Below are 24905 nucleotides of genomic sequence, written 5' to 3'. Positions count from 1 at the left end.
ACAGATTGGGTCTTTGGTTTGTGTATTTATCTTTGCTCTATTATGTCATCTCTGTCGGTGTCTGAAATGTTGTGTCGACGATACCAATAGTGTTTCAAGTTCCGTTTTCTAGTGTTGTTACATCTGATGTCCCAAGCTGTCCGTTCATCAATTGTTAGGGCCATGGGTAGTGCATGGGGTAACCTGATTTTGAGACCTGTAAATTGACATTTCCATTCCTCAATGGATTAGGAGGACAGTGGTTGAGGTGAGCCCCACGTTGGGTGCCACTTATTTTGGAGAGACCGTCGTTGGGTGTCGTCCCAAAAAATATGCAGAGAGAAGAAGATATGGCAAAAAGGGAACACGCTTTATTGCATTACTGACACGTTCAAAGTTCCAGACGTTTAACATTGGCTTTTATAGTGTTCTCAAAAACATTTAGATATCTATTGAAGGTCGTCCGCCCCAGCTCCATCAGCATTTTAGCTTGTGACCTCTTGCAACAACGTCATCCTACAACCTTCACCAGATGCCTACATACTTATCATTAGTTATTATCCACATTCCACAACAAGTGCAGCACTAAAATATGGTACTCGGGTAAAAGTGCCTTTACTTCAGAATGATATGTTTCAAGTAGTTGTAAAAAGTAGTTATCCAAATAACTACTCGAGTAAAAGTAAGTGCACGCAGTGCGGATCCTCCACGAAGAAGAACAGAATGAAAAACAGGGTCGAGTTAGGGATCCAAAAGCTTCTAAAAGTCTGAATGCTTCGGTGTCCGTTTCTGCTTGGATTACGGGTATGCGTCGCTCACTGACGCGGGGAAGCATCTCATAATGGCAAATATAGGTGTCTGACCCGCAGCCCGGGGGCCACATACGGCCCGGCGTATAATTATATCCAGCCCGTGAAATCTATAAAACGCTGATAACGCTCAGACTACAGATCCCACAATACAGCACTTCTGCCGGCGCCACAAGACTTCTGGAAAATGTTCGCGCATCCATCGAGTTAGTATGTTGCGTTTTTTCTTGTGTATTTTTCGTGTACTTTTTCATGTTTTTTCATGTGACTTTTCTCAAGTATTTCCTGGAGTCTTTTCTTTTTATTACGTGATGTATTTTGTCATTTATTTATTTCGGAATACATTTTCTCATGTATTTCATGGAGTATTTTGTCACAACAAAATGTTATTTGATGAGGGGGCAACCCAGTTTCCTGAGTTTTTCACTTCATGCTGGAACGAATCGGTGACTATGCCGATCACCCAAGAGGTGAAAATCTCAGCCAGTTACACTTACCTCATTTAAATAACTTTTTGGGGATGACATCATAGATGACAAAATAGATGACCAAATAAATATTGAAATAGATAACAAAACAAGTACACGACAAAATATACCCAAAATGTAAGGATCAAATTTTAAAAAAGACCAACAGAAATGACAACGGCATCATGAAATTAATAGATACCATTGATGTGATAGATTTAGGTATGACATTATTTTCTCTGTTCATTTATTTCTCTGCCACGTTTTTGTTGCTATTTCTCCATTTATGCCAACAGAGGTCATATTTCTGTGCTTTTCCCGATATCGTTTTTGGGAAGAGTAAGGTGATGAAGTGTTCACATGATGGAGTGGGCATTGCGTTAGAAATAAGGTTGCATGGACGGGTGCTGGAAGAAGTTGAAAGCTTTAGGTACTTGGGTTGTGATGTGGCTGCAGTTGGTGGAATGGAGTGCGAGGTATTGCACAGAGTCAATCAAGGAAGCAAGGTTTTGGGTGCTCTGAGGAGAGTGACGAGCAACAAGAGTATGAGTATGGATGTTAAGGGGGGACTGTATGAGAGTCTGATTGTGCCAATTGTGTTCTATGGTGCAGAGACTTGGAGCCTGAACGCAGATTTGAGAAGGAAATTAAATGTTGTTGAGATGAACTGTTTGAGAGTTTGTTAGGAGTGACAAGATTGGATGGATTGAGAAATGAAATTGAGAGAGACAGAACTGGAGTCGTAGTGGAACCGAGCAAGCATGTGGATAAGAGAGTACTCGGTTGGTTTGGACACATGGAGAGGATGGATGAGGAGCGAATGTTGAAGAGGATCTACAGAGCAGAAGTCAATGGAAGGAAACCAAGAGGAAGGCCGCCATTAACGTGGATGGATGGTGTTATGAGTGCACTGCTAGAAGAGGTCTAAATCTAGTGGAAGCTAGAGCTCTTGTTGGTGATGGGAATGAGTGTAGAGGTGTTGTAAAAGGATAGTGGGATTTGTTCTAAGGGATGGGCAGGTCACCTGTATGATGCGGCAGGGATAAACCAGTGAAAGCTGTCAGACAGAAGAGTGTGTTGTGTCACCCTGACCCGAGTGACACGGCCGCTCTCTCGCGTCCCATTTCATCTGGAGGAACGAAAGCGTGACCAACTTAGGTGCCGAGGTGCTTAACTTGTTTGTGTGTTTGGGCATTTGGGTTGGCCATGGTCCAAAAATGTTTGTGTGTGTTTTTGCTATTTTTTCCCTTTTTATTTTTTTTATTTTCTTTTATTTTCTATATTTTTGTATGTGTTGTCTTGCTGTCGGTCACCCCTCTCGAGGGATATGACCAGGGTAGATAGACAGATAGATGGATCGTTTTTAGGACTTGGTTGTAATGGTGACATTTGAGAACACAAATCGTCTTCGACGTCCTAGATATCATCGCCACGGTGGAGAACGAGAAACCGTCTCCCTGCGCCCAAGCCGGCAACGGACGTCGCTGTTCTATGAACGGCAGCGAGTGTCGAGGAGGTTGGCCCGGCCCCAATCACGGCATCACGCATTTCGACAATTTGGGATTCTCCATGCTCACCGTGTACCAGTGCATCACCACCCAAGGCTGGACCGACGTCCTCTACTGGGTTCGTATTTACATTCGGGCAAAAATCGAGATTGGAAACAGGATATCGATGATATTCTGTTATTGAGAATCAATAACCCTATAAAGGTCTTTTGGGTAGGCGCCTTGCATGGCTGACACTGCAATCGGTGTGAGTGAATGAGAAAGTGTGAAGCACATTGTAAAGCGCTTTGGGAGGTCTTCATTGACTTGAAAAGCGCTACAGAAATGCAGACAAGTCAAGTCAAGTCAAATTTATTTATATAGCCCTTAATCACAAAAATGTCTCAAAGGACTGCACATGATTACAGTTACAAAATTAGAGAAACCCTGAGAAAGGACCCCACATGTGGTAATCCCCCTTCCAGGATTGACCAGGGTGAATTACAATTAGCATTACTGTACACATAATAGTAAACATACGGTAAGATGTTGAAAATGTCCGGAAAGTGCATGACATCAACGACGCCCCCAGCCTGCAAACCAGTCCAGAAAGTCTATGACGGCCTCGACGCTGCCTCCCGTCTCTGCCAGCTGGTAAATGCAGGGGTTGACATGCTGCAGGTCAGACGCCGGTCCGCTGACCCATCCCAAATCATCCTTCTCCTTCGTATCAGCCAGGCAGGCGTCGGAAAAAGACAGGACAAAACAGAATATGAGGTGGGCATCAATCATACGCTTTGGAATAGAAGTGTGTCTTAAGCCTAGATTTAAAAACTTCCGTTGAGGTTGCAGATCTTATCTCCAGAGGCAGGGCGTTCCATAACACCGGGGCCCGGATGGAGAACGCTCTCGAGCCCGCAGACTTCTTGGCTCTCGGAGTCACAAGTAGACCGGCATTTTCCGAGCGCAGACTCCGTGCAGGAACATAGGGGGAAATCAAACCGGAGAGATAAGAGGGTGCAAGCCCATGCAAACATTTATATGTTAATAAGAGAACCTTAAAGTCACATCTTAAGTGGACTGGGAGCCAGTGCAAGATGGCCAATACAGGAGTAATATGCTCAAACTTTTTGGTCTTAGTCAAAAGTCTAGCTGCTGCATTCTGAACCAGCTGCAAACTTTTAATGCTAGACATCGGGAGACCAGAAAGCAATACATTACAGTAATCAAGCCGAGAGGTAATAAACGCATGAATTAAAATCTCTGCATCTGATTGGGACAGCATCGAACGAATCTTCGCAATATTACAGAGGTGGTAGAAAGCTATTCTAGTAATATTTTTCACGTGTAACTGAAACGACAGATTAGGATCAAATATAACACCTAGATTTTTGACCAAGTCACTATGGGTGATATTACATTTGTCTAGGTTCAGGGTAGTGTTTGAAAACAACTGACGACAGTGAGCTGGACCAATAATCAACATTTCAGTTTTGTCTGGGTTAAGGCGTACAAAATTATTTGACATCCATCTTTGAATCTCAGTAAGGCAAGCCTCCAGATTTCTAAAACTTAAATGTCCAGTTTTTTCCAGTGGCAAATACAGTTGAGTGTCATCTGCATAGCAATGGAAACTAATATTATACTTGCGGATAATGTCACCAAGCGGGATCATATAAATACTAAAAAGAAGGGGGCCAAGTACAGAGCCTTGAGGAACACCACAAGGGACATTAGATTGTTTAGAGGTCAGATTGCCATAGTTAACACATTGCATCCTGTCTGACAGGTAGGACCTAAACCACGAGAGTACAGTTCCTGAGATACCAATGCGTTCTAGACGAACCAATAATATGTTGTGGTCGACCGTATCAAAAGCAGCGCTGAGATCCAGCAGCAGTAACATTGATGAGGCACCAGAATCTATTGTTAAAAGGAGATCATTGGTTACTTTAGCAAGGGCTGTCTCAGTAGAATGATTTGCCCTAAATGCTGACTGGACAGTTTCAAAAAGGTTATTTTCTGACATGAAGTCATTTAGCTGCTGTGCAACGACCTTTTTAAGTAATTTCGCAAAAAATGGCAGATTTGACACTGGCCTATAATTACCTAGGCTTTCTGGGTCAAGGTTAGGTCGCTTAAGCGTGGGTTTAATGACGGCAGACTTGAAGGCTACAGAAACAATACCCGAGGATAGCGATTTATTAATAATATTTAAAACTGATGGTCCTAAGATCCCAAACAGATCCTTCACCAGTGAAGCTGGAAACGGATCAAGCAGGCACGTAGTTTGTTTGGCCCTACTGACCATCTGTGTTAGATTATCAAGGGACAAATCACTGAAACTGGAGAATGTTTCTGAACAACCGCTGACACAGTCCATACCTAGCACCTCCACATCTTTGATATAGGAGGAGGAAACAGAGCGTTCTTTTAAAATTTCATTCCTGATTAGTTGAATCTTTTTATTAACAAATTCCATAATGTCATTAGCAGAATAAGTGCAACCATTTGGGTTAAGTTGTTGTCTGGTAAGTTTCGCCACTGTGTCAAACAAAAATTTCGGATTATTCTTATGTTCAACAATAATCTTAGAGAAATACGAAGCTTTAGCTGAGGCAAGAGCTACTTTATATTTCAGCAAACTGTCCCACCAGGCCAGTCGAAAAACCTCCAGCTTAGTAGTGCGCCATTTTCGTTCAGTTTTTCTGCAACTTTGTTTGAGTAACCTAGTTTCTTCAGTAAACCAAGGTGTATTCTTCTTGGGTCGGAATTTATACTTTAGGGGCGCCACAGAATCAAGAACATTTACCAAAGCAGTATTGAAGTTGTTTGTAAGTGAGTCAACAGACCCAGTGTACGAAGTGAAGGTTGCAGTTACCGTAGGTAATAATTCTTTTAAGGCTAACACCGTTTTAGGGCGGATATTGCGACTGCTAAAGCCTAAATTTTCCTTATCACAGTAAACATTAAACAGCACCTCACATTTAACAAAATAGTGATCAGAGATGGTATTAGGATACGGTAACACTGTAACATTTGAGGCTACTACGCCACGGGTCAGGACAAGATCTAGAGTGTTCCCATCTTTATGAGTGGGCACATCAACTATTTGATTGAAACCAAATGTATCAATCAGTGACTTAATTGCAATTGCAAGTGAATTTGATGGTGAGTTTATGTGAACATTAAACTCACCAATAATTACAACATTATCCGCATAAGTTGCTAAGTCTGTTAACAGTTCCGAAAATTCTTCCAAAAAATTTGAGTATGGTCCAGGTGGGCGATACACAACAACTAAATAAATTGGTGTTGACATTAAGGACCTCATAACAAGTGCTTCAAACGTTTTAAAACTAGTAGGGGTATTAAAAGTAAATTTCAACCTATCTTCCGATATAAGAGTAACACCTCCACCTTTTTTGCATGGTCGTGCCAAGTGCGAACTCACAAAGTTAGGGGGAGAAGCCTCATTTAACACTACAAACTCATTTGGTTTTAACCAGGTCTCACAAAGGCCAATAAGGTTAAGATTGTGTTCATTAATAAGGTCATTTACAAGTAAAGCTTTGGAGGCTAGTGATCTAATATTAAGAAGGCCAAGCTTCAGCACTGTGGACTGAGCTGAAACCTTTCGCGAGTTTTGAACCTTAATGGCAACCTTAGTGGTAACCACCACAGGATTAGACTGCCGGTCCCGGGTCTTGTGCCTTGCATGACGGCAGATGCGGCCCGAGTTCCATACCACAAAAATATTGTTGACAGGTGGAGTAGCAGGATGACTATTGGTAGAAAATAATGTTATTTCTTCTCCCTCCTCACCTAACAAGGGAGAAACAGAGGTAAGAAGCACAGAAGATCAGGGTGTATGGAGCAGTCAGTAGAACGCTCTAAACTATAAAAACTATGTGAATTGCATGAATCTAGCATAGCGCTAGTTAGCTCTAGCGTTACAGACTCCACACCCATGGTAACAGGTTCACTAATCACCTGTGACCTGGCCTGCACTAGTGTACCCTGTCATGGAAGGCTTAAACAGTAATCTATATTTTTAGAAAGAGTGAGAGCACCTTCCCAGTTAGGGTGAAGGCCGTCTCTCCTCAGCAGGTCAGGTCGGCCCCAGAAAGCAGGCCAGTTATCCACAAACCTAAATCCCTTCTGATTGCAAAAACTTGCCAGCCACCGGTTTAGCGAGACTAGTCTGCTAAATCTCTCATCATTGCCTCCGCAGGCAAGGGGCCAGAGACAATTACTCGATGCCGACTCATCTTTCTGGCGAGATTACAGGTCCTAGCAATATTTTTCTTTGTAATCTCAGATTGTCTCATTCTAGTATCATTAGAGCCGACGTGAATTACTATATCGGTGTAGCTAGCCCTGTCCTGGTGTCTAAGTTTGCTCGTCAGCTCCCTCAAATTAGCCTCAATGTCGGGTGCTCTGGCCCCAGAAATACACATAACCGTGACTGGGGTGCTAAGCTTTATGTTACGGGTGATGGAGTCACCTATAACTAGGGTGCGGGAGCCAGTAGACCGGGGTGGAGTGGGACTAGCTAGGGGGCTGAACTTGTTATGCGTCTGAATTGGCTCACCGCGATTAGCATGCCGTTAAGGGCTAGTGCTAACCGGACTAGCAGGTTCGCTACAACCCACGCTAGCAGTGGTTTCCGAGGCACCTAACATTTTCCGTTTAAACTGCTCTAGCTCACGGACACGTCCCTCTAGAAGGGCTACTTGCCTACGGACACGGGAGCAAACTTTACAGCAACCCGTACTCACTTGTAAGCGTCGGGTGCCAAAGAGCGCCTTAGCAGCCGTGGGAGGGGATGCCCTTCAACAACGATCGGCAGCAGCTTCCGACTGTAAAACAATTGTGCGCGGCACTTACCTTGCGCCAATCGTCCGAGATGCTTACCCGAAACTTTTCAACTGTTCAAGATAAAAAGTCTCAATCCAGAATTCTGCTATAGTAGGAATCTGAAACAATCTCGTAGACGCGACGACGTGAGCAACACAAAAATTCCCGCCACTCGATAACCCGGAACCGGTTATTTACATTTAAATTTTAGTCCGACTGCGAGTTTCTGCTTGCGTTGGTTTGGTTTGTCTTTTCGATTTCTGATGACTCGAGTGAGTATACTAGGATGAGAAAGGGTGAGCAACCTGTGGGTCTAGATCCAAAGTAAATGTAAATGGACTACGTTTATATAGCGCTTTTCAAGTCAATGAAGACCTCCCAAAGCGCTTTACAATCACACTCACTCATCCACTCACACCGATTACATTGTCAGCCATGCAAGGCGCCTACCTGCTTATTGGGGGCATTAGGGATTCAGTGTCTTGCCCAAAGACACTTCAACATATAACACGGAGGAACTGGGATTCGAACCTGCGACCTCTTGATCCCAAGACGAGCGCTTTACCCCCTGAGCTACCTCTACCTTGTGTTCCGAGATGGAAAAATATGCGCAAGGGATACACCTTTTTTTTTTTAGATATTGTTTTCGTAGGAAGACAAACACGACAAAAAACATTCAGATGTTCTGATGCTGTAAAATCATTTCCAATAAAAATTCGACATTATACAACACAAATGTATGTATATATCCCTCTTCTTCCTTTAAATAAGACTTTATTTTTTTATATGTACATAGTGTTTATTATATACACTCACACACATTGTACAATTTGTACTATAAGCCGCACCTGATTATAAGCCTCACTCAGTGCATTTTTTAAGGAAAACAACAATTATGCCATACATAGCTGCACCTAACTATAAGGCACATGTACCCACATTGAAACATGAGATATTTACAAAGAAAGACGATGCACAGAAAGTTTTGATAATATACAATACCTTAACCCCTTAACATTCCAACGGCCTGTTTTGGGTAAACAAATTGGTGTCGATGTACAATGTCGCCAGTCACTGAAAGGGGTCATGCCACATATCATTGGAAAGCGCAAATTCTTGCCATTCAACATATGATTTCACAATGTAATCATCACAGAAACACCACGATCTATCTGAAACAAGGTACCTCAAAACTATAAAGCAGGCATAACTCACCATGACGCCCCCTGGTCGTTTTCAACTTCTGTCTTTCTTCCTTACATCAAGGACATTTCAGAGAATCCAACCTTTGTCAAATATTGACTCCAAAACACACCAGAATTCAGACAGATTAATAGACCATTAGAAAATACATCAAGTAGTCATCATTGCATAAGCCGGAGGGTTGAATGCTTGCGAAAAAGTCGCTGCTTACGGTCCCAATTTTACAGTACAGGTTATATCCATTGTACAACATGTTTTACCCTGGGGTGCCATGTCTAATCTCGGTGCATACATTATGTCACTATGTTGATATCAATGACAATAAAGACAATTCAGATTTTAATATAGCGTATGTCACAAATGTATCCATCCACACACAGTGTAAATCCATGCTTGAATTGCAATATTCCCTCTCCAATCGGATTATTGCCTACAAAGAAACATAGTTACCGATGTTTTGTGTGAATACCTCATGACACAAGGCCACAAATAAACAGGTGAACGACGCCATCGGAATGGAATGGCCTTGGATCTTTTTCACCACACTCATCTTGGTGGGTTCCTATTTCGTGCTTAACCTGGTCCTCGGTGTTCTCAGTGGGTATGAACATTTACGATTTCTTCTAAATTATTTTGTTAAGACGTCCTGATCTCTTTCTTTTCTTCACTCTCATTAGTGAGTTTACCAAAGAACGAGAGAAGGCCAAGTCCAGGGGAGAGTTCCAGAAACTGAGGGAGACCCAGCAGCTGGACGAAGACCTGAAGGGTTATATGGAGTGGATCACCCAGGCCGAAGTCCTGGATAACGACCACGAAGGACAGAGTAAGTCTCGCGGCACGTACAATGAATAGACACAAATTTCTAATCTTTACATAAGAGGTCTTGTTTTTCTGAAAGGGAACTAGTAGTTTATCTGTACTTTCAAAACTTTTTAAGACGACTCTGTCACTTTACCAAGAAAGGGGATAGTATTTAAAAAACACACTGTCTCCGTCTAAGTCATGTTTATTTGTGATACCTTTAATCACAAAAAGTCTCAAAGGGCTTTACAGACAATAATAATTAACATTTAGAATGTAAGTGTGTTGGGAGAATTTTGTTTTATAGACTACTCTGTCACGTGTAGTCGACACATTTACAGGAAGTTGTTTCACTGAATTCATCTCCTACTCAAGAGATCAATTTAGAAATGTGTTCTTGTGCTCAGGTTTACTCCCTTCCGAAAATGGAGGCTCAGAAGCTGGAAGTGCCGGCAAAATGGACACCATGCAGTTGATCATTTATTACTAGTAGGTGGTGTTTTGTTATTCCCATCAGCGGACAATTTTTAAAGGGATCACAAGACTAAAACTGGGTTTTGAGGAGCATTATGATGCAAAAATGGTCAAATGGTTGGAAAAGAGACAAGCTGGCCGGAGATGAAAGAGGCTCTGTTGACTCAGCTCATTTTAACTATTGTGGCCTGCCCCCTAAACAAAGCAGGCCATCCGTTTTACCATCTAAGGTACCTTCCCCCCTTTGATGTGTCCGTTTTTGTGTTCTTCACCCTGGTACCAGACAACAAGACTCTGCATATCAGGGACCCTGAGATCCCACGTGACCCTGAAACCTTTCGTTTGTAGCTTATGTTTTCCATTGAGTAGCCGCTACTGTTTCCATAGGGGTTTTGTGTGGTTTTACAGACTCTTCCTGTTCTCTTTGCACAGTAAGCTGGCCCGCAAGTGGAACCGCTGGCTACGGCGCAAATGTCTGGTCCACGTCAAGTCCAAACTTTTCTACTGGTGGGTCATTACGCTGGTCTTCTTCAACACGCTGGCCATCGCCACCGAACATCACAAGCAGTCTCAGAGGCTGTCCAACTGGCAAGGTGGGACCAAGAACTTAGTTTTTATGTCACCGAATCTCACCGAAGTGGACTCGCGTCTTCTTTGTCCTCATGTGGCCTGAAACCAAAACTGCGATGAGCAGACCTTACCAATAATCTGCTGCTGTCCATGTTCACCCTGGAGATGTTGCTGAAAATGTACGCTCTGGGCCTGTCCTCGTACTTCATGTCCCTCTTCAATCGTTTCGACTGTTTCGTGGTGTCCACCGGCGTCCTGGAACTGGTCCTGGTCCACATGAATGTCATGTCCGTCATGGGCATCTCCGTGCTACGTTGTATACGTTTGCTACGTTTGCTAAAAGTCACCAGGTAAGTCAAACAAACACTGGGGGAAGGCCTTACCGGAGCTCGCAAATGACCAGAATCTTCTGTAGTTGTCTTGGCCACTTGATAGCAAATGACTAAACAACGCAAATTGATAATAAGTTAAGCAATGTTATTGGGCAACACCCCCCACCCCCTGCCCGCTTTTGTCTGTTGCGGTGCGGTGGCACTCCAGGTACTGGACGTCCCTGAGCAATTTGGTGGCTTCGCTCCTGAACTCGGTGCGGTCTATTGCTTGCCTCCTGCTGCTGCTTTTCCTCTTCATCGTCATCTTCTCCTTGTTGGGGATGCAAGTCTTCGGGGGAAAGTTCAATTTCCACGACCAGCCGAAACCCCGGAGCACCTTTGACAGCTTCCCTCAAGCCCTCATCACCGTCTTCCAGGTATGAAAGTCGCTTTAGGTGACAAGCATTAACTGAAGCAACCGCAACTTCAAGGAACGACACCTTTGTCCTTATTTTTGACTCGCAGCTGTTGTTTTTCTACGTGAAGTGTAACCATGAACAAAAGGCGTGCTAACGACGAGGAGATGCTAATGACTACATGCTAACAAGTCAAGTCCCATTTCTTTGTTTGGCCCAAAATGTCTGCACAAGCTACAATGGCAATGTCCCCTGATCTGAAACCTACATGAAGGCAAGAAAAAGTCAAGATCGGGGAATAAGAAACCTTGAAAAGGGGCCTCACAAGTGGTAGGGAGACGAGCCCTCTTACAATGCGCTTTACATTTACTCATTCGCAGACACACTCACACACCGATAGCGACATCAGCTATGCAGGGCGTTAAGGCTTCGGCGTCTTGTCCAAGAACACTTTCACTTTTATCTCGGAGGAACGGGGAATGGAACCGGCGACCTCTTTGGTCAGGAGACGAGCGCTCCGACTAACTTGATGCTTTTTTTCAGATCCTAACGGGCGAAGACTGGAACGCGGTCATGTACGACGGCATCATGGCGCACGGCGGACCGAGCATGCCCGGCATCCTGGTTAGCATCTACTTCATCATCCTCTTCGTCTGCGGGAATTGTATCCTTCCAACTGGCTAGCACAGGGGTCGCGAGTTAAAATAATTGTCTTGGAGTTGAAATACAACTTGTGCAGTTTTTCTAAAATATCGCAGCCCGTAGAGCCAACTGTCGATAGGATACAGATATATCGAGAGTATGTTTCGGTAGATATAAGACGAAATGTTAACTACTGTTTACAGTCGAAATGTCTTACCAGCAGACCCCATTTAGGCTGTAAATGGCTAAAAATGACCAGACCTAATGATCACAGAACAGACTTTAACCCAAAACAAACGTTATAAGTCTTCGGTACCGTCCGTAATGATGGTAAATGTGAACTCTCTACTATGTGAACTGGCTGTGCTGGTGAAAAACATCAAAGCGTACAGGGAGTGCAGTTTGCTGTGTTTTACTGAAACGTGGCTCACGTCTAGCATCCTGGACGCTAACGTGGAGCTACCCGGCTTCAGCGCTGTTAAGACAGATAGAGACACAAAAGCCTGCAGGAAGAGGAGAGGAGGTGGACTCGCTATCTAAGTGAAAATGAGGTGGTGTATCCCTGGGCACAAAGACTTTCATCTGCTGCAGGGACGTCCAACTTTTGGCCTGGCGTGTGACGTCAGCCACTTCGCTGTGGCTAAACTACAACACAGCAACCCGAGGCCATCCTGTTATTCTGTTAATAAACAACAAAAGGATACTGCTGGAAGTGTGAATTTCCCTACGGGGATGAATAAAGTATCTATCTATCTATCTATCTATCTATCTATCTATCTCTATCTATCTATCTTACTCAGAAGCTCTAGGAAAGCACCTAGAGCATTTTGATTGGCTGAGCAGTAGGAATGGGCGGAGCTATACACAGGGGGCGTGTACTCTTCCTCCTTTGCCCAGCGCCATATGCACTGAAGGTTAATACGTTCGTATCCTGGTTTGCAATATTTGGTGACATTTTTATGAAGGACCTTTTTTGAAAAGTGGTCCACTTTTGAGGCCCCTTTGAATCTTATATTGATGTAGGACACAGGCTCTTGCATTTTTATTATTTCAAGATTTATTCAATTATCTCAAGCCACAGAGTGAAATTAAATCGCACTTTTGGCGGTTTTATTGATTTTTGTCTTCAAATATGAGGTGCGGCCCTCTCGAGGAAAAAAATATCCAAATATTTGAGCTTATGTGGTTCTCTGGGTCGAAAAGCGTCCTGACCACTCAGTGGGCTATCGTTTCCTATGCTAATTGTACCCGGTTTTTGTCCTCAACTCTGAAATCCTTCAGTCATCCTTCTCAACGTCTTCCTGGCCATCGCCGTGGACAATTTGGCGGAGGCCGAGTCCTTAACGTTGGCGCAGAAAGAGAAAGCCGAAGATAAGAAACGGAAGAAAGCGCTCAGGTACTGTGAGCGTGGCAAATATTTACCATACAAATGGCTTGTAATGTGAATGAGAAACCGGGCCTAAAACCGTAACGGAACGAATAAATAGGTGTTTTGCGCTGACTTGCGAAAAATGGACACTATCGAATGATTAATAACAGACAGCGTATTGCTAGACACTCTTTTCAAGGGTTTCATAAAACCAATTTTCATAAAACAACCAAAAAGGCATTCGGGTACCAAAAAGTTCATTCTACTTTGAGTGAAGTGGCGCCTTCATCATAAAAATGAATTATTTTGTAGTTCCTAAAAGCTTGCCTTCCACTTTTTTAGTACATGTCTTTGGGGCCTTTTGGAATTTTGATGGACTGGAGAGTGAATAATGACAGGAAAGCAGGAGTAGGAGCGAACTTGACGATGATGGTGCAGTGGTTGGCGCAGTTTAATGCAACAAAGAAGTCTCACTTGCATAGTTGCCTCAGTAAAATAAAAATAAAACAATTGAAGTAAGTTTTTTCCGGTGTGTTTGCACGTACTCATTAGCCAAAATCCAGCTAGCGGTTTACAAAAAGTTCAAGGAAGAATGACTGAATGTACACAAAATGTAAGAGTTTATGAATTCACACGGCCTCCAGTCAAATCGCATTTATTTGTATGGCCCTTTATTAAGTTAGCTTTGTAGTGTTAGCTTGAAAACATTAGCAAAAGTCTGGCTAGCGGCAAACACTTAACGTTTGAGAAAATGTATTTGTGGCAAAAGCGTGGCAGTGACCTCCGTTTCTTTCTTCTTTGTGAACAAGTAAGCTAAGCGGCTTTGTTGAGCACCAACTCTGCCCCGAGTGAAAGGCAGCTTCACTCTGCTTGCCTCACCTAAGCGGGGACGTCATACCATCGTTATTTTTTTAAGTTCCTGTATTTTTTTCGACCGAAATAATTTCAGTCTAGAAATGTATGCGTGTCCTTAACGGTATTTCTTCTATTTTTAGGACCAACGTGCCCGGCAAGTCATCAGAAGAAAAGGCTAACCTAGCTAAGAAATTAGCAGAACAAAGGGCCAAGGGTGTCGAAGGCTTCCCTACTACTGCCCGAGTAAAAAAGAAAATCAAAAATCATCTTCAATCGCAAATAATAAATGTGTCACTACGCCTTAAACAAACGTTTCCCTTTCAGCTGAAAGTCGATGAATTTGAGTCCAACGTAAACGAAATCAAAGACCCCTTCCCGCCGGCCGACTTCCCTGGTAATTTTTCATTAGATTGGTGGTTCTCAAATGGTCTTGAAGACCCTAACCCGGGACCCTAATAATAGGCCTTGACCTTGACTTCTTAAATGTATTGATTGAAAAGCTGACTTCATGATCAAGCATCTTGTCCCTCGGGCTACACAAAAACCTGTCCTTTTTTTAAATGTTTTTCTTTTTTGGGATATTTTTTTAGCCTTGCCGCTTTTTCTTTTTTCTGTTTTTACACAATTTTTTCTTTAATTTTCCTTTATTTATTTTTTTTCATTTTTCTCTTTTATTATTCTTCATATCTTTTCTTTTTTCATTCTTTTTTAAATTATTTTATTCTGTCTTTTTTTCCTTCTTTTTTATTTGTATTTTTCTTCCTTTTCCTTTTTGTTTCCCCACGGCTGGGCAGAAGATTGAAAACAAATATGCATTTTGGCCACTTTTGAGACGCTGCAGTCTGAATTCTTGTGCTTTTAACACTTGTTTACATTTCTTTATGCAATACAGCGACATCTTGCGGTCAAATACACACATACATTTTTACAAACGCTTTATTTCGTTGGTCTTTGTTTTCAAGATGATAAAATCCGTAGCTTCTGAATTCTCCGCCCTATCTGCGTTTGGCCATTATCAACATGTGAAAACAATCTTTATTGGTCATATTTTGTGTTGCGAAATAACGGTCGTTAACTCGCAACTGCAGGTGATTATCGACATCTACTGTTAAGGAGTTCGAATTACAGAATTTTTTTCCAAGGCTCACTGAAAACGGGTCGGTGACCCACTTTTGGGTCCTGACCCACCAGTTGAGAACCACCTTATTAGATGGGCAATATTCCGAAGGGTAACGCTAACGCTAACACGAATCAGGCGACGACGAAGAAGAGGACCCCGAAATCCCGGAAAGTCCTCGACCTCGTCCGATGGCGGACCTCCAATTGAAGGAAGAAGCGGTACCCATGCCGGACGCCAGTTCCTTTTTTATCTTCGGACCCCAAAACAAGTACGAGACGGGTTTTCCACAGGGTTCGTATGGGTGATTGATATCCTTGAAAATGCTGGAAAATTCTTGAATATGGAGTGAAGTGCTTGAAAATGCTTGAAACTGTTGTCATTGTTATGTAGCTGGGCAGTCTGACGCTATAAAGCATGGATTTAAGAAGAAACCTTAAAAAACTTTGTGAAAACTACGCCGACACTCCTGCTCTTGTGGCGTCATGTTGAGCGCCATCGCCGCCCTACTGGGCTTAACCAAAAGTGCAGCTCTATTTAGAAAACTGGCTTTTTTGGCTCAGCTAACAGCACTCTCCTCAAAAATGTTCTCGTCTTTTTTTCTCTTTCTTCAACTTGATTTACCTTTTTTGTCTCTCTCTTTTCCCCCTCTCTTTTGCTTTGTCTTTCTCTTTTTTGGTCTGTCTCTTTCTCTCTTTGTCTCTCTCTCTTTCCCTGTATATTTCTTTTTTTCGCTGTGTCCATTTCTTGCTCTTTCTCTTTTTCTCTATCTCTTTAAGTCCGTCTCTCTGTCTCTCTCTATCATTCTCTCTTTCTTTATCTCATTCTCCCCTTGTTTCTCCTTTTATGTCTCTCTATTTCTGTCACTCTTTCTGTCTTTTCTTTCTCTTATTTTTTTGTTCTCTTTTTTTCTCAGGAATTTGGCGTCTGAGCTAAAACGAATTATTTTGTAAAAAAATATATGTATATTTTTTAAATGAGTTGTTATCAATGATAATAAAATATTAAGCGCCAAATCAGTTAGTCATTTCATAAATATAATATAATTATAAATTAAAATAATCGCTATTAATCTCCAAAATGTTGTAAAATACAAAACAATTGTAATAAACTTTTTACACACTGAAAGTCAAACAATAGCACACAATTTCTGAAAATCCAAAACAAAATTCATAAATATTACTCTTAAGTGCCACTTGGGTGCTATAAATACATGATATATTGCAAAACACTTATTCATCTATATTTCTAGTTTCACAAATCTGCTAAAAACACGCAAAAACATGTCAATTGAAATAAGTAAAACAAAAATTGAAAGATCAGCAGAAGGTTTGAATGCACTTTCTTAAAATGAGTCCAAAGTTGGCTCATTTTTCTGCTTCTCATACGTATCGAAGTCCATTATACCTCTAGAGCCCTTTCCTTGTTTCTAGACAAGTGTGACGAACTGAAGCTGAGAGTGCATTGTGGAAGCAGAACGGCAGAATCCATGTCAGTATATAGCAGCCCATCGACACAATAGATAATTCATAGGAACAGCTCAAAGTATGTGCTAGCAGCAAGATAGCGACTCTACTCCAGTCGTCAACAAAAAACAACGAGATTCTTTCGATTCCTTCCTTTGGAGGTATTGGAAAAATGGGCCTGGAAAGTGCTTAAAAAGTGCTGGACTTGAATGAGAGATGGGATCTGCGGATGTTGCCTTTCAGGTTCCGTAAATTATGCCACCGCATCATCAACGCCACCACCTTCACCAACATCATCCTGCTTTTCATCCTGCTGTCGTCGGTGTCCTTGGCGGCCGAGGACCCCATCGACCCCATGTCCTTCAGGAACCAGGTGACCCGCCTCGGAACCTTCCGTGCCCCGCGCCCTTTACCGAGACCCTCTTTCTCACGCAGGTGCTGGCGTACGCCGATATCGTCTTCACGTCGGTCTTCACGGCGGAGATCGTCCTCAAGGTAATCCCGAATATGGCCGTGCCGGGGGAGTCGGAAGTCGAGAGCGTCGATCAGGCCTGCGAGAAACCCGTTGAGAAAAGCGCAAGAGAAAATCGACTTTGCGGTCGCTCACGAAGCAACCGACGCTGTATTTCCCGGGGCGGCATTAGCTCAGGATCTTGGGATCAAGGGGTGGCAGGTTCGATTCCCGGCTCCTCCGTGTGATATGTCGAAGTGTCCGCGGGCAAGACACTCAATCCCTAATGCCCCCGATGAGCAGGTCGATGAGCTGTCGGTTCGTTAGTGTGAAGCACATTGTAAAGCGCTTTGGGAGGTCTTCATTTACATCTCTCTCTTTCTCCCATCTTATCTGTCTTTTTCACACTCTCTCCGTCTACATTTCTTCTCTCCCTGTCTCTTTTATTTCTCCTTCTCTCTGTCTTTTCTTCTCTCAAATTCTTCTCTCTCTCTCCTTGGCTCTCTTTTTTTATCTTCCTCTGTCTTTTTCTCCTCTTTCTTCAGCTTTCTCTTTTTCTCACTCTCTCGCTTTCTTTCTCTCTCTTTCTGTCTTCTCTTCATGTCACTCTCTCTGTCTCCATTCATTCTCTCTCCCTGTCTCCCTTTTTTCTCTTTCTCGTCTTTGTCTCTTTCTTCAACCTGATTTACCTTTTTTGTTTCTCTCTGTGTCTCTTTATTTCTTATTTTCCCCCTCCCTTTCGTTTTGTCTTTTTCTTTTTTGCTCTGTCCCTTTCTCTCTCTCTCTCTTTGTCCCCCTCTCTTTCCCTGTATCTTTCTCTTTTTTGCAGTGACCATTTCTTGCTCTCTTTCTCCAATTCTCCCTCTCTCTCTCTCTCTCTGTCCGTCCCTCTGTCTCTCTCTATCACTCTTTCTTTCTTTCTTTCTCATTCTCCCTTTGTTTCTCCTTTTATGTCTCTCTATTTCTCTCACTCTTTCTGTCTTATCTTTCTCTTATTTTTTTCGTTATCCCTTCTTATCTCTCGTTAGTTTGTGCGGCATTGTCCAGCCCAAGAGGAAAGGCGAAAAGACTGAGATGCCGGAAATCTGCCGTTTTAGTGAATAAAGATTATGACGATGAATCATTTACTATTATTGTTAACAATATAAAAAAAAATTATTTAGTCTTCGAAGGGCACTGGAAAAATGTGAAAATTGGCTTTGAAAGTCCTTAAATTGTTCTCGGATGAAAAAGGTGTACTAACCCTGAACAGTGACATCAGTGACAATACATTGTCACTGCTGACAACTTCTGCTGTCGGGCACAGAGTCACTATGAGTTAGCAGCTGGAGTAATGTCGTGTGGGGACCGATGAAGTTGAGTTGGGCGTTTTCCAGCCACTCTCCTCAGGTTGTTCGCCTTCATGTTGTTTTTCTTGTTTTTTTCTTTAGATGACCACTTACGGCGCTTTTCTCCACAAAGGTTCTTTCTGCCGCAACTCCTTCAACATTTTGGATCTTCTGGTTGTTAGCGTGTCCTTGCTCTCCATGGGAATGGAGTGAGTACCTCGCAAAACCCCTAGGTGTGAACGACCTCGACTCCTAACAAAGGTGGTTTCGATTTTTTTTACCTCTGTAGATCCAGCGCCATCTCCGTGGTGAAGATCCTCAGGGTGCTTAGGGTTCTCCGGCCCCTGAGGGCCATCAATCGAGCCAAGGGTCTCAAGGTACTCGGTTTCGGCTTGATATGCAGGTTTTTGTTTCTCTAGGGGGAAAAAAACAACTGTTTTTGAACTCTTTTAAACCCTTTTCAAGTTTTTTTTAAAAAAAATGTATGTATAAGAAAATATTTTGTTTTCTAAAAAATAGTGTGCTTTTGTTCTCGGGTTTTGTTGACAAAAAAATGTTTTTGGGGAGCAAAAAATATGCTTTTTGAACATTTTTGGGAAAAAATACAAAAATTGTTAGAGCTGAAAAAATATTTTAAAAAACAAAACAGATTCAGAAAAAAAGTTCAAAAGTGTTTTTGAGGAGGAATATTAGAAAAAGAAGCCAAAATATTTCAAAAACCAAAACGAAAAAATCTGAAAAACAGAAAAAACCATGTTTAAAAAAACAAAAAAAAGTCTAAAATAAAAACAAAACAAAGAATCCACAAAATATTTGTGTTTGATTCCTGTTTCTTTAAAAAAAAAACTACAAATAGTAAAAAAAAAATAATAATCCAAAAATCTGGAAAAGAGTTCACAATAACAAAAAAAGTCGTCTTTTTTTTTCAAAACCCCCAAAAAATCAAAAATCTTAAGTAAAAAATATAACAGAAAATATCTTGAGAAAAGAAAAGAAAGAATCCCCCCGTTTTGAGTGTTTTTTTCTGTATTCAAAAATTTTTTTTTTCAAGGGCGGACGATGCAGGGGTAATCTTCTTTGAGAACATTCTGTTCTGGGAAATCCAAACGTTTCGGGGACCAACGGGATACCGATCAGCGTTCAGTCCCGATTCCTGACCAAAAATTGTACATTTGGACTTTCAGCACGTGGTCCAGTGCGTCTTCGTGGCCGTCAAAACCATCGGTAACATCGTCCTGGTCACCATGCTGCTGGACTTCATGTTCGCCTGCATCGGAGTTCAACTTTTCAAGGTCGGACCAGGAGGACGGATGACCTTGGAGATGCTTACCGTCCCTTTTGCGTGCCCTCCTTTTCCAGGGAAAGTTCTATTCCTGTACCGATCCCGACAAAATGACCGAAGAAGAATGCAGGTAAGCAAAAGTTTCCAGAGGGGGCAAAAATGAATTGAATCATTTTCTAATAGAACCAAATTGTAAATGGAAAATGGTCTGCATTTCTATCGCTCTTTTCAAGTCAATGAAGACCTCCCAAAAGCACTTTACAACGTGCTTCACACTTACCCATTCACACACACACTCACACCACTAGGGAGTCAGCCATGCAAGGCGCCTACCTGCTTATTGGGGGCATTAGGGATTCAGTGTCTTGCCCAAGGACACTTCCACATATAATATGAAGGAGCCGGGAATCGAATATATATATATATATATATATATATATATATATATATATATATATATATATATATATATATATATATATATATATATATATATATATATATATATATATATATATATATATATATATATATATATTATATAATATATTATTTATTTATTTCAAAATGGAAAGACATAATTCAAACCTTATATTTCAAAAATGCTTTAAAAAGTGTTTGAAAAGAAAATTATTAATATTAATTACAATATTAGTGCAAAGAAAACAGAAAAAAAATCAAAAACAATATATTCAGAAAAACAGTTATTATATCTTTTTTACAAAATCAGGAAAAAATAGTGGGGAAAAAACTGGAGAAAAAAACAACAACAATACTCCAAAAATTAAAACGAAAGCATTCCCAAAAATGTATTAAATATTATCAAAGAATAATGAAGAAATTAGAACATTCTGAAAAGCTGGAAAAATACTCAATAAAAATATTTAGAAATAAATAAAACTATTTTTGGAAACAGAAAAATGGTTTAAAAGCCAGAGGAAAATAAATATATTTAATAACAAAAGAATATATAAATATATGACTTGGGCGCTGGGTGAAAAAGTATCATGTTTCCCTCACACTATGCCTTACATTGGTGATAAAAAAGTGTATTTTTGACTTGTATCTATTGGCTATTGGTCCCAAAGCTCGCAGTGACGCAAAAACCTGATAACCATGGAAACGAAGCTTGTGATGCTCAAGAAATGAAAGGAAGGCCTCCATGGGGCTAAGAAATACTACTGTAATACCGAGGAATCTCCTAACGTTTCTGTTCCTCAGAGGTCGGTATATCAAGTACCAAGAAGGCGCTCTCCACGAAATGGAAGTCCGTCCTCGGGAATGGACCAACTCAGAACTCAACTTCGACAACATCTTCAACGGCATGCTAGCGCTTTTCACCATTTCTACCTTCGAAGGCTGGCCCAAGTCAGTCCGGGTCCTCGTCAGACCGCCGAATCCGACGAACTTTTTCTAGAACCCCGTTTTCCCTTCAGGATCCTGCGCAAGGCCATGGACTCCAACGTGGAGGACCGAGGACCAGTCTACAACAACCGAGTGGCCATCTCCATCTTCTTCATCATCTACCTCATCCTCATCGCTTTTTTCATGATGAATATCTTCGTGGGCTTCGTTATCGTCACTTTCCAGGAACAAGGGGAGCAGGAGTACAAAAACTGCGAGCTGGACAAAAACCAGGTAAGCTAACACCTCGGGATTCATGTTCCCGCCTCCACTGTCAAATACAGAGGTAAGGATTGCGAAGTGAGATTGCCGTATAGCGGGGGATACCTATGCTTAGTTCCAACATAAATAAGTGCTTGAAATAGGTTCCATCTTTATCGAATGTCCCTGCTCTTAAACATCCTGTGTCTTTAAGAGACAACTTGAGCATTAATTGCTTGTCAAGAAAAGACGGCTTCCCTAAATTTCAGCTTTATAAATTCCAAATACAGCAGAATACGGCTTGAGGATAATTGAAAGTAACGCCGAACTCCCAGTAGATAGAAACATTCAAATACCAAAATATGTTCCACAAAGTACTACTTTTGTGTGATTAATGATTAAATATCATTATAAATGTAAAGGAAAATGAGCTGGTAGAGGGTGGGGTGGACGACAGATTCGAATGGAAACTGATTTATAGTGACTGATATGAGGCTGAGCTATGGATTTTATTATCTCAAAAACGACGCCACAGAAGTGAAACGCTATGGATTTCATGAAAATGGAGGTAATTGAGCAATACTTGAAGTCTTTTTTTATGTGAATACTGGACATTCTACCATCGTTGCTTTTTAAATGCACAAACCTTTAATTCAATACATTTGAGAATTTGACTTGTTTTGTTGATCTGTATGGCAGTTTGTTATCAGGGTAGGATGGTGGGTCCTTAAGGCAGACCATTTGAGAACCACTAATCACTGTACATTAAAATATGGTCTCAGAGCGCCCTCTTCTGGACCAAAGCACAAAATAAAAAAAGGAATTTGATGCATTGTCTTATGTGCTTTGAATTTAAACGCGCCGAGTGCTGTACAAACCGCGCCGCACGACAAATCGCCGATCCGTTTCGTTGCTTTTAACGATCGATTCGTTGTTGCAGCCCTAGGATGTTTCTGTGGTAAAAGGAAGCAGGAATTGACTCCAATGTTTTTTCCTCTTAGCGTCAGTGCGTCCAGTACGCCCTCAAGGCTCGCCCCCTGCGCTGTTATATTCCCAAGAACCCGTACCAGTACCAAGTCTGGTACATCGTCACGTCCTGCTACTTTGAGTATCTCATGTTCCTCCTCATTATGCTCAATACCATGTGCTTGGGCATGCAGGTATAGCCGATCGTCTCGAGATTCCGCTCGAAATGAAGGAAACAAATGGTTAACCTTGGTCCCGCCCACAGCATTGCGACCAATCGGAGCATGTGACCCACCTTTCCGACATGCTCAACGTCATCTTCACCGTGCTCTTCACCGTGGAGATGATCCTCAAACTCATGGCCTTCAAAGCCAAGGTACCTTTCCAGATAACTCATTTAAGGTTTGTTTTTCATGATAATCGAAGTCTAATTTTACTTATTTTATCGAAAGAGTCAAAAATGTCCTCCTTTATCCCCGCCCGACAACCCAAAACCTCATACACAGACACACACGATGATTAAGAAATAATAATAGAAATCAAATTATGACGAGGCACAGACAAATGGCAGCCGATGGCTTCAGGATTTTCAGCCATGGAACCACACCTTACCAGCGTGTAGTAACTGCAGGGTGGCAGCGTTCTTGTTCAGGAAGACCGGAGAGCAGGGCATTACACTCACCTAAACAAGAGGATACAAAAGCGGGCGTCAGCGTTTTTGAGTTTGCCCGAAAAAGAAATGGGCAAATTATATTTTTACTTTGGCCAATTTTTTAGACATTTTAAAAGAGTTGTAAATGTTTAACTTCTCTTTCCAGTAGTCCAATAATTGTGCACACTCCCGTGTAAAAATGGATATATTTCACAGATGATAGAACCCAATTTTAGTTATAGTTTTGATATGTGGACATTTTTTTTTGTTTAGTCAAAAATAACGCCCACATTTTTAAGGCAGTGGAAAGGTCTAAAATCTTGTTTTTTAGATTGGTTTATTTTTTTACATACCAAAGTTCAATGTTTTTTTTCAAACACGTCCCAAAAAACGGGCGAAGGGTTGGGTAACGGGCTCCGTCCTGGTGGGGGTTCAATGACCCGACCTGACCGGACACACACTGGCAAACACATAAGACGAATAAAGAGGTTGAAGATTTGAATTGAATTTCCATTGACGTCTATAGACCAAGGTTTATTTTTACAGTATATTTTCAAATGAACGTTTTACTTAATGGCACTGAAATGACCATTCTTTGACATTTAAAGTCAACCTTTGATATCCATAGTCATCTTCAACGGCACTAAAATTACAATCAACCCTTGATGTTTTTAGTCATCGATGGCACTGAAGTTGAAAATCCAATTTTATGTTTACAGGTGTCATTGGCAACGCGATCCAAATCAACCTTTGACGTATATGGTTGTCAATGGTACTGGAATGAAAATCACCCTTAATTCATAGACTGCTGTCACAGTCTTGTTCCACGGACAGACTGAGGAGATCATTTCTTCCTCATGCCATGAGGCTCTTTAACTCCACCCGAGGGAGTAAAAGCCCACATTAAACCCCACCCCCACATTTGCATATTACCCTATTTTGATTACAGTGTGTATTTTATGTAGCATTATTAAAATACTCTATATCAAAACGTTATATTGGGTAGTTTGTATTCGATATCTTTATTTTATTATTTTATTTTCAACACAAGGATACTGCTGAAAGTGTGAATTTCCCTTCAGGGATAAATAAAGTATCTGTCTGTCTGTCTGTCTGTCTGTCTGTCTGTCTGTCTGTCTGTCTGTCTGTATGTATGTATGTATGTATGTATGTATGTATGGAACTTCAATTCAAATCTTAAACCTCTTGGTTCATCAACGGCACCAGAACGAAAAACAAGCCTTGATTTTCTTAGTCGTCCGTGGCCCTAAAATTGCAATCAACCTTTGGAGTCATTCATGGCCCTAAAATCAATTTCAATTTTTGATCTCACTGCAGAAATGGAGTGTTTTCAAGGCACACCGTTTATCAGGACCCAAACGTCCTCTTTGTCTTTTTCCCCCAGGGTTATTTCGGCGACCCGTGGAACGTTTTCGACTTTGTCATCGTTATCGGAAGCGTGGTGGACGTGGTTCTCAGCGAAATTGACGTCAGTCACCGTTTTGTCCTCGTGATCGCCTGCCAATGAATCATAGGAAATCGTCGGTTCATTTCATGCTTTTGTTGTTTTTTCTGGTGGCACAGGCAGCGCTGGTGTCGTCCGGAGGTCTGTACTGTCTACAAGGCTGCGATGTAAATATTTCAAACTCAATTGCCTGTCAAATGCTAAAGATCTTCAATTGTTTAGACCAGATGTGGGACATCCATGGCCTTCATGCCACACGCCAGACTTTTTCATTCGGCCAGCTTAACAAAAATCTTCCAAATAGAATGATACGGATAAAAAACGACTACT

The 24905-nt window shown here is 41.7% G+C and overlaps 1 protein-coding gene across 1 annotated transcript in view; it reads left to right on the top strand.

Annotated features, from left to right (window-relative positions):
* The window catches only part of LOC148363696 (dihydropyridine-sensitive L-type skeletal muscle calcium channel subunit alpha-1-like), a 49187-nt gene that overhangs the window by 8730 nt on the left and 15552 nt on the right, over nt 1–24905 (top strand). Inside the window, exons 6-29 of the mRNA XM_088337327.1 lie at nt 2676–2881; nt 9303–9406; nt 9483–9628; nt 10014–10095; nt 10513–10673; nt 10775–11000; nt 11191–11398; nt 11921–12041; nt 13301–13415; nt 14384–14486; nt 14568–14637; nt 15499–15631; nt 17070–17199; nt 17262–17321; nt 18708–18814; nt 18895–18982; nt 19790–19897; nt 19965–20017; nt 21109–21255; nt 21324–21525; nt 22494–22652; nt 22724–22834; nt 24516–24599; nt 24695–24742. Coding sequence (XP_088193453.1) covers nt 2676–2881; nt 9303–9406; nt 9483–9628; nt 10014–10095; nt 10513–10673; nt 10775–11000; nt 11191–11398; nt 11921–12041; nt 13301–13415; nt 14384–14486; nt 14568–14637; nt 15499–15631; nt 17070–17199; nt 17262–17321; nt 18708–18814; nt 18895–18982; nt 19790–19897; nt 19965–20017; nt 21109–21255; nt 21324–21525; nt 22494–22652; nt 22724–22834; nt 24516–24599; nt 24695–24742 — 2972 coding nt within the window. The remainder of the gene's footprint in view (nt 1–2675; nt 2882–9302; nt 9407–9482; nt 9629–10013; nt 10096–10512; nt 10674–10774; nt 11001–11190; nt 11399–11920; nt 12042–13300; nt 13416–14383; nt 14487–14567; nt 14638–15498; nt 15632–17069; nt 17200–17261; nt 17322–18707; nt 18815–18894; nt 18983–19789; nt 19898–19964; nt 20018–21108; nt 21256–21323; nt 21526–22493; nt 22653–22723; nt 22835–24515; nt 24600–24694; nt 24743–24905) is intronic.

This window comes from Urocampus carinirostris, chromosome 6, assembly GCF_059441175.1.
Source record: "Urocampus carinirostris isolate Australia breed hairy pipefish chromosome 6, RoL_Ucar_1.0, whole genome shotgun sequence".
Lineage (NCBI taxonomy): Eukaryota > Metazoa > Chordata > Actinopteri > Syngnathiformes > Syngnathidae > Urocampus > Urocampus carinirostris.
The sequence above is the reverse complement of the archived record's forward strand: the minus strand, read 5'-3'. Positions and strand labels throughout refer to the sequence as shown.